Source organism: Erythrolamprus reginae, chromosome 1 (assembly GCF_031021105.1).
Source record: "Erythrolamprus reginae isolate rEryReg1 chromosome 1, rEryReg1.hap1, whole genome shotgun sequence".
NCBI lineage: Eukaryota > Metazoa > Chordata > Lepidosauria > Squamata > Dipsadidae > Erythrolamprus > Erythrolamprus reginae.
In genome coordinates this window covers 321,205,320-321,222,479 of record NC_091950.1, presented here as the reverse complement: position 1 = coordinate 321,222,479, position 17,160 = coordinate 321,205,320, and the positions used below count along the sequence as shown (strand labels likewise).

The window sequence follows — 17,160 nt, the reverse complement described above, 5'->3', positions numbered from 1 at the left end:
ATGGGTATGTGGATAGATGGATGGATGGATAGTAGATAGATTAGATAGATAGATAGATGGATGGATGGATGGATGGATGGAGGGAGGGAGGGAGGGAGGGATGGAGGGAGGGGAGGAGAGAGAGAGAGAGAGAGTAATTAGCCGCTGAAACATCCTCCTCCTCCTCATTCTCCTCCGTTATTATCAAGCTGAACCGAGGTTACAGGCCACCGCAGGTACAGATGTCTGCTTGCATGTCTCATGGCTTCAGCAGAAGCGGCACCCGGACCTTCCTCAGACCTTACCCGGAACTGCCCCCGCCCCAACCTCCATCCAGACCAATCCCACCTTCTCAACGTCAACAGCCCAACATAGCAAGGAGTGACTCCCCCGCCCCCCCGCGGCCGCCCCAGCGACCGGAGAGAGCTAGGCGGAGCTCCTCCCCTCCGCCCACTCAAAATGGGCGGGGCCTGGGTTGGGGCGGGCCTCCGGCTCTGGAACTGTTCGCGGATCGGTGGTGCTGAGCGAAGCCGCTGCCTTTGCGCTCAGTCCTCGGCGGGCCGGCGCAGGGAGGGGTCGGCATGGCGCGGCCGCCCCCCGCTTCTTCTCCTTCTCCCGGACGGCAATGGTGGTAGCAAGCCGGGCTTCCCCTTCCTTCCTTCCATCCTTCTTTCCGTCGACGGGTGCTATGGCCGCGGAAGTGCCCGGCCCCCCGGGCCTCCTCGTCCTCCGGCTCTTCCCGCCGCTTCTGTTGCTGCTCATTCTGGGGGCGCCGGAACCGTCCGGCGGAGAACTCCGATCCCCGGCGGCGTCCGGCGTGGAATCCCTGCTGGAGGAGTTCCGCCGCCAGCTGCAGCTCGAGAGGGGCCGCAGCGAGGAGCCGGAGGAAGCGGCCGGGCGCTGCCGAGGAGGGATGGAAGGACCAGACAGCGACGGCGATGGCGGGAGTTTCTTCTCGGTCAGGTCCGACTCCATCATCCGCACCAAGGACTCCATCGCGGCGGGGGCCACCTTCCTGGGCTCTCCGAGTGCGGTGGCCGGGGCCAGGCATTGCCTGGATGCCTGCTGCGCCGAGGCCCTCTGCACCCTCGCCGTCTTGCAGCGGCAGCAGCAGCAGCAGCAGGCAGCCTCGGTCCGCTGCTATCTCTTCAACTGCACCTACCGCGGCCGCTCCGTCTGTGTCTTCTCCCCTCAGCGCGGCTACAACAGCTACTTCCTGGAATCCGCCAGCCACCCACCGCCGGCTTTGGGTAAGCGGAAGGGCGCCTGTCGGCTTAGAAGAGGTCGGAGTTGTTTTTAAAAATGGGGGGGGGTTTAACATAATCACGGTTTCCGTTCAGGAAAGAAGAGGAGGAAGGGGGGTCGAATTGCCCGTGAGCAGAAGGTCTTAAGGATATCTTTAATATTAGAATATAAGGATGGAGAGGTAATGTTTCCTGCCTGAGCAGGGGGTTAGACTAGAGTAGAGGACCTCCAAGGTCCCTTTCAACTTCCTGTTCTGTTCTGCCCTGCCCCCCTATTCTATTCTATTCTATTCTAATGTTGTATTAACTCCCTCCCCGTCCCCAAAGATCGATTTTTGACAAATGTATCTTTTCTTTTATGTATACTTAGACTTAGAGCATATGCACCGAAGACAAATTCCTTGTGTGTCCAATCACACTTGGCCAATAAAGAATTATATTCTATTCTATTCCATTCTATTCCACTCCACTCCATTCTATTCTATTTATTTTCCTTTCCTTTCTCCTCCCGTTCTTCTTCATATCTATCTATCTATCTATCTATCTATCTATCTATCTATCTTCATTATCATCATTATCATTATCTATCTATCTAATCTATCTATCTATCTTCATCATCATTTTACTGAAAGAGTAGTAGATGTTTGGAACAAACTTCCAGCAGACATGGTAAATCCACAGTAACTGAATTTAAACATGTCTGGGATAAACACATATCCATCCAAAGATAAAATACAGGAAATAGTATAAGGGCACACTAGATGGACCATGAGGTCTTTTTCTGCTGTCAATCTTCTGTGTTTCTATGTTTCTATCATCATCTCTATCTATCTATCTATCTATCTATCTATCTATCTATCTATCTGTCTATCTGTCTATCTATCTAATCATCTATCTAGCATTCATCTATCTATTTATCTGATTTCTATAGCCGCCCCTCCCAACAAACAACTGTGGGTGGCTAACAATTTAAAAATGCCAGCATCGTCTTCTTTACATATTTGTTTAGCTGCATAGGCCGCTTGCTTTTTCCATTCTGTTGCTTTGTTTGGTGGGTATTCAGTTCAAAGTATTCCCTGAAGGGATATACCCTCTGCTTGATTATATGATCCAATAAAGCAGGAACTCGCTCCCTATGGATGATTGTTTCCTCTGTGAAGTTTTGCTTCAAATGCGTTCTTGTAATTATCATTCATTCGTTTGTTTGTTTGTTTGTTTGTTTGTTTGTTTATATATTTATTAGATTTGTATGCCGCCCCTCTCCGCAGACTTGGGGCAGCTCACAACAGTGATAAAACAATATGTACAATGACAAATCTAATATTAAAAGTCTAAAATAACAATCTAACATTAAAAGTCTAAAAACCCCATTATTTAAAAATCATACACACAAACATACCACACATAAAACTACATAGGCAAAGGGAAATATCTCAGTTCCCCCATGCCTCTGTATTATCATGCGATAATATAGAACAGGATTTTGCTTTCTTCTTGGTGACATCCGAAATTTGAGGAGTGTTGTGGGATATAACAACACTCCTCAAATTTCAGATATCCCACCTCACTCTTGGTTTTGTGAAAGCTTTACATTTCCATTACTTTAGCTTTTTCATTCATTGATCATCCTTCCTACCTTACTCTGGTCCTATTTGCCAGATTTTATGAATCCTTAACAAGAGGTGCTCAGAATATCTATTCTTACCTCAAAATTCATTTGAGACTGTCAAAAGATGGTCAGATATGAATCTAATTTTGATATATGTAAACTAGCTACTTCAAACTAGTCCACTCCATAAAAACAAATTTATCTTTTTGCACAGTGATAATTTTTGTTAGTTCTTAACATATCTTGTTCAGTGTGCCAACTAAATGGACAGGGAATGACTGCTAGGTTTCAGTTTTTAAGAGTGGTAGCATTATTTTTCTGACTGGAAATGAATCCGTGATTATTAGAGAATAAAATGAAGATAATGAATAAAATTGCCTTACTCTGATTAATTGACCCAGTATATTACAAGTGAAATGTATTTTTCTCATTTGCGTGTGAGGCCACAGTTAACCTAGTGTTTATTCAATAAACCATGATTCAATTAACAATGTGTTAGTTATTGTGTCATTGCAGTTCCAGAATCAATTTATTGGGTTTGTTCCCTTCATTTTTCAAATTATTCTTCCAGTTTTCCAAAAACACTAGAATTGTGTTTTTATAGTCTTGTTGCCTGAGATATTTAACTAAAATTTCTATTGCCAGCTACAAATTGGGGTTCTGGACAAGCCAAGTCAGTAATGATTATATATTGTCTTACTTTTTTTTAGAAAGGCTTTCAGATACATACCAAGATCACAACTTATTTGTATTCAGAAAAGGCTACATTTACTAGCCTGGCTCAAAAATGAGCAGGATAATCATGAGCATAAAATATTATCCAACTATTATCCACAGTGGACCAGAAATGCTCAACGGACCTCTTCAAATGAAATTCTTAACCGAGTCAATGAAAAATCTGCCAATGTTTTCCATTGCAGTTTTTTTACACATTCCACTTAATTGTATAGATAATAAACATATAAATAAATTTGTGGGTTTTTGATGAAACAGTTTGGGGAGGGGTTCAAGATACAGGCACTTACATTATGAGACAGTCAAGTGATATAGCCAAATCATATGTGAAGCAGTGCCCGTTGTTCATTATACAATTATCCCTCCATCCATGTGAAACCTCCAGGCTTTCCACAAATCATTTGAAACCCAAAGAAAGACATGAGATAATTCACATTTCATGTTCTTGGTTCAGAAGCAATGGAAGCAAGGGCAGCCTAGGAGGCTGCAGAATGATGGAGAAGTAGGGAAGTATTAATATTAATAATAATAATAATAATAATAATAATAATAATAATAATAATTAGATTTGTATTAGATTTGTAACCCACCAACAAGGGCATCCTCGGTCAAATTGCAACTCTGGGTAAGCAAAAAACATGTCAAAATAAATTCTAAACCAAAGCTTGATCCTAAGGGTCAAATGGAAAAGCAGAAACATTTTTCACAAGGAGAAAAAAAACATTTTGAAGAACTGGATTAGATTTCAAAACCATGACCATAAAGTAACCAAATTGTGTGAATGAATATATGCTTATCAGAGCCTGTGTTCAAGTCAGCAGATGGTTAAATAGAAAGCAAAATGATATCTAATTTAAAATCTCAGAATCTACATGTAGGCTTCATAAAATCTAAGTATCAAGATTTTTCATCTGTGTCCAGTAAATGTGTACTAAAAATCTGGAAAATATTTTGTTGTTAGGACAGATTTTTCTTGATTTAAAACTCTACAATAAAACAATGCACCTGAGTCAGGCAAAGACAATAATCCTAAATCTGAGTGAGGTATACTCATTTTTGTTCACTAAGATTCTTTATCTTAATTAGAAACTGATGAACCTCCTCTTAGCAAGGCTGGAGAAGATATTATTCTTCAACTACCTGTTGACTGGGTTATTCTGGATGGCAGAGAAAGTGTGGATGACCATGGAATCACACGATATGAGTGGACATTACTTCAAGGTGCAACTTCCGTTGATATGCAGGTACATTATATTTGGTAATACAAAGCATATATTATTTGCTGCACCTTTTGTGGGATTTTAGAAACAACAGAATTGAGTAATAGTCACTGTTCTGTCAGAATAAAACAAAGTAAATAAATACAGTGGTACCTCTACTTAAGAACGCCTCTACAGTGGTACCTCGTGATACGAACCCCTCGTGATATGAACCCCTCGTGATACGAACTCGGGGTTCGGAAATTTTTTGCCTCTTCTTACGAACTTTTTTCGGCTTACGAACCCACCGCACATCGCAAAATGGCGCTCCGCTGGGCGCCGCCACCCGGCTGTCACCTTCTGAAACAGCCGGGGGGGCTTCTCGGCGTTCTCCTGAACGCCGAACCCGGAAGTTCGGGTTCCAGAGGCTGCCAAGAAGCGCCCGTCTGTTTCAGAAGGTTACAGCCAGGTGGCAGCACTCAGCAGAGCGCCGTTTTTGTGATCGGCGGCGGCGTTTTCGGCCGATCTGGAGGCTGGAAAGGAGGTGGGGAATCCCAATAGGGAATTCCATGGGCAGAGCTTTGACGTCACGAAGACGTCCGATGGGGTTCGGGTTCGGGTTCGGGAGAATGCCGAGAAGCCCCCCGGCTGTTTTTAAAGTTGACAGCCGGGCGGCGGCGCCCAGCAGAGCGCGATTTTGCGATTTTTTTTCTTTTTGCACGCATTAATCGCTTTTACATTGTTTCCTATGGGAAACAATGTTTCGTCTTATGAACTTTTCACCTTACGAACCTACTTCCGGAACCAATTAAGTTCGTAAGATGAGGTATTACTGTACTTAAGAACTTTTCTAGATAAGAACCGGGTGTTCAAGATTTTTTTGCCTCTTCTTAAGAACCAGTTTCTACTTAAGAACCCAAGCCTGGAAAAAATTCCCAGGAAATTTGAGAGCGGCACAAAGGCTCGGTCATTTTCCTGCCATTCTCCCTGTGTTTCTCTCTCTAGCGCAGTGTATGGGAGGTGCGTGTGCCTCCTTGCTGCCTCAGAGTCCGTCTTTTTTTTTTTAAGCCGTAAAGTTTTGGATTTTTTTCATTCCCTTCACCTCACCTTCTTCCTTGGGCAGCGACTGTCCTCCTCTTCCTCCTCCTCCTCCTCCCACCCAAATTCCAAGCTTTTATTTCTTTCCTAATGGATTTGCAGGTATTATTTGCTTTTACATTGATTCCTATGGGGAAATTGCTTCTACTTACAAACTTTTCTACTTAAGAACCTAGTCATGGAACTAATTAAGTTCTTAAGTAGAGGTACCACTGTATTAGAGACAGTCGCTTGTTTTGTTGATATTTGTTTCCTGAAGCAGGCATTCATGAAATTGGTTTTACAGATGAATGCATGCACAAACCCTTGCACGCATAGACAGAGAACAATTGAATTCCTATTCAGTGATGTTCAGACTAAATATATTAAAATCAATGGAGCTTCTATAGTCATATCCAACTAAATTCCTTTTTAAAATAGGTCTTAGTTCGTGCACCTTTGTTAAGCTATGGTTTATGTAATGACAATTTTCTAAATAAATCACAGTTGGTTTCACATGTTAGGCCATAAATAATGTTTCCTAAACCACAGTGACTAACAATATACAAAATTCAGGTCCACCCTCAATCATGAAAATCTATTCCGTGACTTGGAACTAGTCACTCAATCTTTTGAGCAGAATGACATGTTGTTTTGTTGCAACTAATCTTTCTAGAGGGGATGACTCTATTCAGTGGTGGGTTGCTACTGGTTCGCACTGGTTCGGCAAACTGGTAGCAGAGGCAGCAGGAGTCTTCACCCACCCATCAAAAACACTCTGCGTGTGTGCAGAAGCATTGCATGTTCACAAAGCATACGCGCTGACTCCAATTCCCAAACCAGTAGCAAAAGTAAGAGAAACTCACTACTGATTCTATTCTATAAGTCTTCAGAATAAGGGACAAAACAAACTGTCTATGCTATAGGAAGGCATTGATACGATTGTTAGGAGTCAATGTGTGGGGTGTACAATAGGAAGAGTTGCCCACACAAGCCAGATTATTCTGCAAATGTGGTTCTTCTCTGCCTAGATGAATTAGTGGTTTGCTAATTCAACTCCAGTCCTGCTGTGACGGGAGAAGTAGTTGGCTTCTCCTATCACAGCAGGATCAAGTATCATGCATAAAAGAGGTAAAGAATCCCAATTTTGTGTGTGTTATGGAATGTCCTAAGTGCACTCTCCTTCCACTGTGGCTAGCTGGTAATGAGAAGATCAGGTCAGGATTGTTTCCGTTTTTTCTCTTGCCTTGGTGAGCTATTGCTTGGTGTGTCGTCGCAGAATATGAGTAGCATATGCTTGCTTGCATATTTAGGAAAACGCACCAGTGAAGGGCTGCAAATATTTTTACTACCATACTGTGGGGCGTGGCTTATTTTGTGGGTGTGGCTTGCTGGCCATGTGACCGGGTGGGAGTGGCTTGATTATCATGTGACCAGGGTGGCTTAAAGATCATGTGACTGGCTTAAAGGTGGCCAGCTTCTTAAAACCCACCTGTGTCGTCAGGCATGGGGGAATTAAGATATTCTTTCCTCCTCGGCTTCCACAATTTATGTATGGTACGTTTGTATGTATGATTGGTTTTAAATTAAGGGTTTTTAGTTTTTAGTATTGGATTGTCGCACGTTGTTTTTATTACTGTTGTTAGCCGCCCCAAGTCTATGGAGAGGGGCGGCATACAAATCCAATAAAATGAAAATGAAAAATTAAACTTGACGTCACTCACGTCAAGGGTTTGGGTTAGGGTGCCTGGCCTCTCCTTGCCTCAAAGAGATAAAATTTCCCTATCTATTTACTATTACTGAACATCCAAAATATACTGTTTACAGTGATCCCCCGGTTATTGCGTCCCCGACCATTGCGAACAGGGTAATTTGCGATTTTTCAACCCGGAAGTCAAAATACCATCTACGCATGCGTGCCCTTTTTTTTCTATGGGCACGCATGCGTAGATGGCAACCGGGAGATCAGCTGCTGGGCGGCTTCGCTGGGTCTTCCCCCTCTTGCTGGCATCAGCGAGGAGTTTCCCCACCGCCCACGCAAACTCCTCGCTGCCGCTCGCCCGCCCTTCGCCTGCCCACGCCGTTCGCTCCCCCTCTTGCTGGCGGGAGGGCGAGAAGCCCTCCCCAGCACCCGCTCGCCCGCCCTTCGCCGCTCTCCCGCCCTTCGCACTGGCGGAGAAATTCCAGCCCCCACCTGGTCCCGCCCGATCCTCCTCCCTGAGGCAGCTCGCCCTCCCATGGCCGCTTCCTCCACCCTCCATCGCAAGCCCTCGCCACCGCAGCCAACGCGCGCTGCAATCTTCAAGCCCGGCTCCTTTCGGCCCAGCATCCCGGGCCAAGCAGCTGCCTTCCGTGACTGAGCCTGGCTGGCCCGGAAGATCGTAGCGCGCGTTGGCTGCAGCGGCGAGCGAAGCCAAGCCGGCAGCAATGTCGCCGCTGCTGCAGCCAACGCGCGCTACGATCTTCCGGGCCAGCCAGGCTCAGTCACGGAAGGCAGCCGCTTGGCCCGGGATGCTGGGCCGAGAGGAGCCGGGCTTGATCCGCTGAGCCTGGCTGGCCCGGAAGATCGTAGCGCGCGTTGGCTGCAGCGGCGGCGACATTGCTGCCGGCTTGGCTTCGCTCGCTCGCCACTGAGGAGCCAAAGATTGGGGGGCGGCACGGCGAGCGAGCGAAGCCAAACCGGCAGCAATGTCGCCGCCGCTGCAGCCAATGCGCGCTACGATCTTCCGGGCCAGCCAGGCTCAGCGGATCAAGCCCGGCTCCTCTCGGCCCAGCATCCCGGGCCAAGCGGCTGCCTTCCGTGACGGAGCCTGGCTGGCCCGGAAGATCGTAGCGCGCGTTGGCTGCAGCGGCGGCGACATTGCTGCCGGCTTGGCTTCGCTCGCTCGCTCGCTCGCCGCGCCGCCCCCCAATCTTCGGCTCCTCACTAGCGCTGCGGAAGTTTAAAACACCATCTGCACATGCGCAGATGGTGTTTTTACTTCCGCAGCGCTACTTCGCGAAAACCCGCTCGTTGCGGGGGGTCCTGGAACGGAACCCTCGCAACGAGCGGGGGATCACTGTAATTCTATGTATATATTATTGTTGTTGTTGTTGTTGTTGTTGTTGTTGTTGTTATTATTATTATTATTATTATTATTATTATTTATTAGATTTGTATGCCACCCTCTCCGCAGACTCAGGGCGGCTCACAACAACAAAACAACATATAACAAATCTAATAATTAAAAATCACTAAAAAACCCTTATTAAAAAGAAAACATACACACAAACATACCATGCATAAACTGTATAGGCCCGGGGAAGATGTCTCAGTTCCCCTGTGCCTGGCGGCAGAGGTGGGTTTTAAGGAGTTTACGAAAGACAGGGAGGGTGGGGACAATTCTAATCTCCGGGGGGAGCTGGTTCCACAGGGTCGGGGCCGCCACAGAAAATGCCATACAGGCACACAAAAATATACATTATCTACTATATAAAGTGTATATACAGATACACACATGTACGCACAGCTTTTCTAAAATTATACACAGTCAACCTCATTTACTGCAATAGAAAAAACGTACCCAGAGCCCAGAAGGGGAAAAAAAATTTCTACCGATTTTGCATACCTGACCAAAATTGTTCTACTAATTCTGCGTACCTGACCGTACCCGTAGGAGACGATCAATGAAACGCACATATTGGAAAGTGCAGAGCTTCAGCACTGTGCTCAAAGACAAGGTCACCTTTTCTTTATTCTGAAGGCATTTGTGCAATGAATGTAAAACTGAAAGAAGTTGGGGCAAGGGTAGTGTGTACAAAGATAACTATCAGAAAAAGAAAGGAATGGTGCCTGAATGGCAGAGAAAATAGAAGGAATGAGACACATATAGAGAATCCCTAGATGTCTGCCTTTTTCTGTTATTTCCAGGCTTCATAATTCCAGGAGGAGAGGCTTATAAAACAAGGTGGGTTTTTTATTTTTTTATGTTGATAGGGCACCAAGATCCCATGTATGATAGATGTGTGGAAGGGGTGGGAGATATAAGATATAAAAATGCACAGAGAAGACTTTAGTGCTTTACTTCAAGTAGCTGCTTATGTCGCTTTCACTTCCTGCTTATGTCCTGGAAAATTGTCTTTTGAATAGGGAGGCAGGACTGAGGTCCAGCAGGGCTCCAGTTTTGCATGCATAAAATCTAAGTATTGCCCACAAGTTCATATGCTGCAACGTCCTGCCTGTCGGCAACTACTTCAGCTTCAACCACAACAATACAAGAGCACACAACAGATTTAAACTTAATATTAACCGCTCCAAACTTGACTGTAAAAAATATGACTTCAGTAACCGAGTTGTCGAAGCGTGGAACTCATTATTTATTTATTTATTTATTTATTTATTATTTATTTATTACTTAGATTTGTATGCCGCCCCTCTCCGAAGACTCGGGGCGGCTCACAACACGTGGAAACAAATCATAAATAATCTAAATTTTAAATTTTAAAGATTTAAAAAGACCCCATATACTAGCAGACATAGACACAAGCATACCATATATAAATTAAACATGCCCAGGGGAAGATGTTTCAGTTTCCCCATGCCTGACGGCAAAGGTGGGTTTTAAGGAGTTTACGGAAGGCAGGAAGAGTAGGGGCAGTTCTAATCTCCGGGGGGAGTTGGTTCCAGAGGGCCGGTGCCACCACAGAGAAGGCTCTTCCCCTGGGGCCCGCCAACCGACATTGTTTAGTTGGCGGGACCCGGAGAAGGCCCACTCTGTGGGACCTAATCGGTCGCTGGGATTCGTGCGGCAGGAGGCGGTCTCGGAGATATTCTGGTCCAATGCCATGAAGGGATTTAAAGGTCATAACCAACACTTTGAATTGTGACCGGAAACTGATCGGCAGCCAATGCAGACTGCGGAGTGATGGTGAAACATGGGCATACCTAGGTAAGCCCATGACTGCTCTCGCAGCTGCATTCTGCACGATCTGAAGTTTCCGAACACTTTTCAAAGGTAGCCCCATGTAGAGAGCATTACAGTAGTCGAACCTCGAGGTGATGAGGGCATGAGTGACTGTGAGCAATGAGTCCCGGTCCAGATAGGGCCGCAACTGGTGCACCAGGCGAACCTGGGCAAACGCCCCCCTCGCCACAGCTGAGAGATGTTTTTCTAATGTGAGCTGTGGATCGAGGAGGACGCCCAAGTTGCGGACCCTCTCTGAGGGGGTCAATAATTCCCCCCCAGGGTAATGGACGGACAGATGGGATTGTCCTTGGGAGGCAAAACCCACAGCCACTCCGTCTTATCCGAGTTGAGCTTGAGTCTGTTGACACCCATCCAGGCACCAACAGCCTCCAGGCACCAGCACATCACTTCCACCGCTTCGTTGACTGGGCATGGGGTGGAGATGTAAAGCTGGGTATCATCTGCATATTGATGATACCTCACCCCATGTTCTTGGATGATCTCGCCCAGTGGTTTCATGTAGATGTTGAATAGCAGGGGGGAGAGGACCGACCCCTGAGGCACCCCACAAGGGAGAAACCTAGGAGTCGACCTCTGACCCCCCACTAACACCAACTGCGACCAGCCAGAGAGGTAGGAGGAGAACCACTGAAGAACAGTGCCTCCCACCCCCAACCCCTCCAGCCAGTGCAGAAGGATACCATGGTCGATGGTATCGAAAGCCGCTGAGAGGTCAAGGAGCACCAGGACAGAGGATAAACCCCTGTCCCGGGCCCGCCAGAGATCATCCATCAACGCGACCAAAGCGGTTTCCGTGCTGTAACCAGGCCTGAAACCCGACTGCTGGGGACCTAGATAATCGGCTTCTTCCAAGGACCACTGGATCTGGAGTGCCACCACCTTCTCGACAACCTTCCCCATAAAGGGAAGGTTGGAGACTGGACGATAGTTGTTAAGAACAGCTGGGTCCAGGGAGGGCTTCTTGAGGAGGGGGCGCACGAGCGCTTCTTTATAGAGTGATGGAAAAACTCCCCTCCCCAAGGAAGCGTTGGTAATCTCCTGGGCCCAGCTCCGTGTCACCTCCCTGCTGGCCGAAACCAACCAGGAGGGACACGGATCCAGTAGACAGGTGGCGGAACTCACAGCTCCAATGGCCTTGTCCACTTCATCAGGTGTCACCAGATCAAACTCTTCCCAGACAGGTGGACAAGTACGTGCCCCAGTCACCTCGACTGACTCATTGTCAGTCGACTCTGTTTTACAATTGGAGTCGAGGTCGGCCCGGATCTGAGCGACTTTATCAGCGAAAAACGTGTTAAACTCCTCAGCACTACTCTGCAAGGGCTCCCCAACTCCCCCCTGGTTAAGAAGGGAGCGGGTCACCCTAAACAGAGCGGCCAGGCGTGATTCCGCTGATGCAATCAAGGCGGCATGGTACGCGCATCTTGCCGCCTTGAGCGCCACTTTGTAAGTCTTAATAAAAGCTCTTACAAGTGTTCAATCAGATTCAGACCTACTCTTCCTCCATCGCTTCTCTAGATGTCTCTTTTGGCGTTTCAACTCCCGGAGCTCCTCGTTGAACCATGGGGCTCTACGGGGTCTAGCGCCACGGAGAGGTCGCAAAGGCGCAATCCGGTCGAGAGCCTCCGCAGCAGCCGTATTCCAGGCCTCCGCAAGAGACTCCGCCGAACTGTGGATGAGTGCCTCTGGAATAACCCCAAGCGCCGTCTGAAAGCCCTCTGGGTCCATCAGGCGTCTGGGGCGGAACATCTTCATTGGTTCCGCCTCCCTGCAGGGAAGGATTGGAGCCAGGAAGTCAAGCCGTAGTAGAAAATGGTCTGACCATGACAAAGGCAATGCTTCTAAGCCCCTTAGTCTCAGACCATTTCTCAATTGCTCGGAAAGGAATACCATGTCAGGTGCGTGCCCTCCCTCGTGAGTCAGACCCTGTACTACTTGAGTCAGGTCCATGGCTGTCATGGTGGCCATGAACTCCTGTGCCAACCCAGAGGTTTCGCCGAGCGACGGCAGATTGAAGTCCCCCAGGACAATGAGTCCGGGGGACTCCACCGCCAACCCGGCTACCTCCTCGAGTAGCACAGGCAGGGCTTTTGACACGCAGCTGGGAGGCAGGTACGTGAGAAATAAGCCCACCTGGACCCCTAAGTCCAACTTCAACAAGAGAGACTCGCAACCCGCAATTTCCAGAGCAATGAGTCTACGCAGGCAAAGGCTCTCCCTGGCTATAATAGCCACTCCTCCCCCCCCCCTTCCCTGGGGTCGAGGTTGATGCCATATCTGAAACCCGGCTGGGCAAATTTCAGAGAGAGGAACACCTCCCTCCGGGCCCAGCCAGGTTTCAGTAATACACGCCAAGTCGGCCTAATCATCCAGGATCAGATCCCGGATGAGGAGAGCTTTATTTACCACCGACCTGGCGTTAAGCAGCAGCAACCTGAGCCCAGGGCCAGAGTTACACTCATCACCAGTACCCAAGATTGGGCTCACGGAGCCAGAACAGGGGACCGTTATTAAGCAACGGTCCCTCGTTCCCCTGGAACGGCTAGCTCTGTAGCCCCTGCCATATCTGCCTCTTCCCAGCAACACAGGGATATTCCGACCCTCTGCCACCCCAGAGATCGGTGCCCCTCCCTCTCCTGTCTCCCGAGCATCAGGTGGGCCAAATCTATCATTCACACTACTATCAATCAACTCATCCATACCATAACCCCACCCACCCCCACCACCCCAATCATACAAATCATTCCATTCATACCCACAAGTATATGTACCCCAGTCACTCATTATAAAGAACCCCAATTATGTTAAAAAGTAATTAAATTAGTAGGAGTATAAAAAATAGCAATTAATAACAATATTAATATTAAAAACACTATTAAAACTGAATAAAAATAACAATAAAATACAGAAAATACAAACATAGGTAATAATGAATAATTCAATTCATTTAGGAAATCCGGTCAGCAGCAATTAATAAAAGTGCTAAAGTTCTCAAAGTGCCATGTTTTTCAAAGTGCCAAGTTTCTCAAAAGTGCCAATTTTCTCAAAGTGCCAAGTTCTCAGGGGCAGAGGTTATTCAAAAGTCAAGGATCATTCAGCATCTCTCTCTCCCCTCCCCCAGACTAGGGAGGGGGGCGTCCATGTCTGTAAAAACTCTCCCACCACCAGACCTTGATCTACCAGTCCTCCTCCCTTGGTCTCCTTTCAGTCTCTTCTCTCCTATCGCAATGGTCGGTCCTCCGTCTGCCAGGTCTCCTCCAGCGCCGAGCGCACCCACCGCACAGCTGCTCGGCGTCTCGGTCTGCCTGGCTGTCAAGTTCGCTCGCTCCACAGCGGCCGCCATCTTCCAAGCCCCAGCTGATCGGGGCTCCCAGCTCTCAACTCTCCCACATCAAAACCAAGGAGAGGACACTAAACAGGAACCGGACACCGAGACAAGGAACTTTCGGCTCACTGAACATGCACACTGGCGTTCAAACTAATTCAAAATTACCTATATTGTTGTTGTTATCACCGTAGTCCAGCGGAGCAGCGGCATCCCTCCTTCCTTCCCGCTGCTCCGCCGGAACCGGAAAAGAAAAACCGCCAGCAGCCCCCTCCGGTCCTCAGCTGGGCTGGACTCCTCGGGAGACGCCCAGGTCGCAGCGGCTCTCACCCGCCCCCACGCTGAGCATCTCGGATGTTCCTCGGCGTTTCTGGCGACTTGGGGGATCTTAAATAGCCACCAGCAGCCCCCTCCGGTCCTCAGCTGGGCTGGACTCCTCGGGAGACTCCCAGGTCGCAGCGGCTCTCACCCGCCACCACGCTGAGCGTCTCGGATGTTCCTCCGTTCCCCCTCTGTTTCTGGCGACTTGGGGGATCTTAAATAGCCGCCAGCAGCCCCCTCTGGTCCTCAGCTGGGCTGGACTCCTCGGGAGACGCCCAGGTCGCAGCGGCTCTCACCCGCCCCCACGCTGAGCGTCTCGGATGTTCCTCAAACCCTCAACACTTTACCCTTAGATTATCTACGGTTGACCTATCCAGATTCCTAAGAGATCAGTAAGGGGCGAGTACAAGTGCTCTAGAGCAGTGATTTTCAACCTTTTTTGAGCCGCGGCACATTTTTTACATTTACGAAACCCTGGGGCACATTGAGCGGGAGGGCAGCTAAAAAAAGTTTGGACAAAAAAATTATCTCTCTCTCTCTTCCTCCCCTTCACTCTTATTTCTTTCTCCCTCCCTCTTTCTCTCCCTTCCTTCCTCTTTCTTTCTCTCTCTCTCTCCATCCCTCTTTATTTCTCTTCCTTCCTTCCTCTCTTTTTTGCTCTCTTTCTCTCTCCCTCCCTACCTCCCTCTATGTCTTTCTCTCTCTCTCCTTCCCTCCCTCTCTTTCTCTCTCTTGCTTTCTTTCTCTCTCTTTCTCTGTCTCTCTTTCTCTCTCTCTTTCTTTCTCTTGTTTTCTCTCTCTCTTGCTTTCTCTCTCTCTGAGCTTCACGGCACACCTGACCATGTCTCGCGGCACACTGGTTGAAAAACACTGCTCTAGAGTGCCTTCCGTCCCCTGTCCTATTGCTCTCCTATATCTCCAATACCTTTCTTCTATTCCTATATCTCTTCTATTCTTTCATTGATATGTTCTATTACTATATCTTCTTTTCTATTCTTTCATAGATATATATTTACTATGAGTATCTCCTCTATAACCTTCATCATGTATTTTACTATGTGTATATATACCCACTACAACTCTCATGTGTATTGGACAAAATAAATAAATAATAAATAAATAAATAAATAAATAAATAAAAGGGATAAAGAATGGGTAAGGGTTTGATGCTAAGACGATCTCATTATAACAGGAGAGACATTCCTTGCTTGATTTATGGGAATACCTCAACATTTTAGGCATAGGACCCCAGATTTTGAGAACCCATGTTTAAACAAAGATTTATCAGGGAAACCTGTGAGCAGAGCAACTGCACCTGTGAACATTACAAAACATTGTTTCCAGGAAATGATGTAGACACTCACATTGACAAAGTACAAAACAATTTATAGGAACCCAAAGGTGCTTTTTTCAAGGGGCAACTGGACTTCCTGTTTTTTTTTCTTTGAAGATGTTTCGCTTCTCATCCAAGAATCTTCTTCAGCTCTCAGATGATTGAAAATCTTCCTATAAATCTATTTATTGGAACACTTCCCCAAAATTTGTAGTAGTTATTTATTGCATTCAGGACTTGCCCTATTGTCATCATACGGATGCAGTCGAAGGGGTACTACCATACTACAGTAATTATTGCTTTACTATATTATTATGAATAACAATAGAGTTATTTATTTAGTGCTGCAGTCGTATTTTGCTTAATCAAAGTTTTTCTCCAATGGGGTTGCAATATTGTTACAATTCCACTGAAATATTAATATTAAAATGGTATGACTATGCTATATTTTAAAGTGCTTGGTTCTTTATTGTTACATCTTGTAAATTAAATTGCTATATGGGGAAAAAATCAGATGGCAAATCCCAAACATAAATAAGAACATTTCACTTTAAATTTAGCAGATCCCCCCCCCTAAAAAAACTCCAATGACCTTCAGTTTGCTTAAATTACCCAGAACGTTTTAGACCTGAGATGCAGAGGTTGCCTCCTAAAAGCCAACACATAAAGCCTGATTGCAGTTATTGTTAACATAATTGGGGTCAGTTGCTGATTATATTTGTTCACCGTAATGTTAATGTTAAATAGTTAATTTTCTATTCTTCAGCTCACAATGGTGAATAGAACTGTATGTTTGAACAAGATAAAATATAGATGCTTTGTTCAAGTCACCTGAATTCTGAGTAAGCATTGGGCGTAAAGAGAAATTAAACATATCACAGTGCCTTTTGGAAAGACCTACAGCATTTAGTTCAGGGAGAGCTGGTTAGAATAAGGACACCTTGTATTGTTTCAATGTGCCTGATGCCGAGGCAAATGGCATTTTATTTTGTTAGGTTTATTTATTTATTTATGTGATTCATACACCTGCCCCTCTCAGCACGATTCCGAGTAGCACATCACCAATAAACAAATCACATTTTGAGTGCATATAAAACCAACACAATGAGCAAATAATCAGAAAACTAACAGGACATAAAATGCTTGGAAAAGCTTCCGCCAACGGGAGCATCCCTGACTCAGTACCTGGGAAAAGAGCCAGGTTAGTAATGGTTTTTGAAAGGCAGGCAGGGACAGGGCAACCATATCTTAGGGGGATGCTGTCCCAAAGGACAAGAGTGGCAGCTACGAAGGTCTAGAGGGGACATGATAGCAGTTTACAGATACTTGAGGGGTTGCCACGGTGAGGAGGGGGTCTCTTTATTCCCCAGG

The 17,160-nt window shown here is 46.6% G+C and overlaps 1 protein-coding gene across 1 annotated transcript in view; it reads left to right on the top strand.

The window, feature by feature from the left end:
- Positions 1-457: 457 nt before the first annotated feature.
- Positions 458-17,160, top strand: part of LRP11 (LDL receptor related protein 11) — a 40,080-nt gene continuing 23,377 nt past the window's right edge. Inside the window, exons 1-2 of the mRNA XM_070740023.1 lie at positions 458-1,229; positions 4,654-4,811. Of these exons, the coding sequence (XP_070596124.1) occupies positions 605-1,229; positions 4,654-4,811 (783 nt within the window). The 5' untranslated portion in view covers positions 458-604. The remainder of the gene's footprint in view (positions 1,230-4,653; positions 4,812-17,160) is intronic.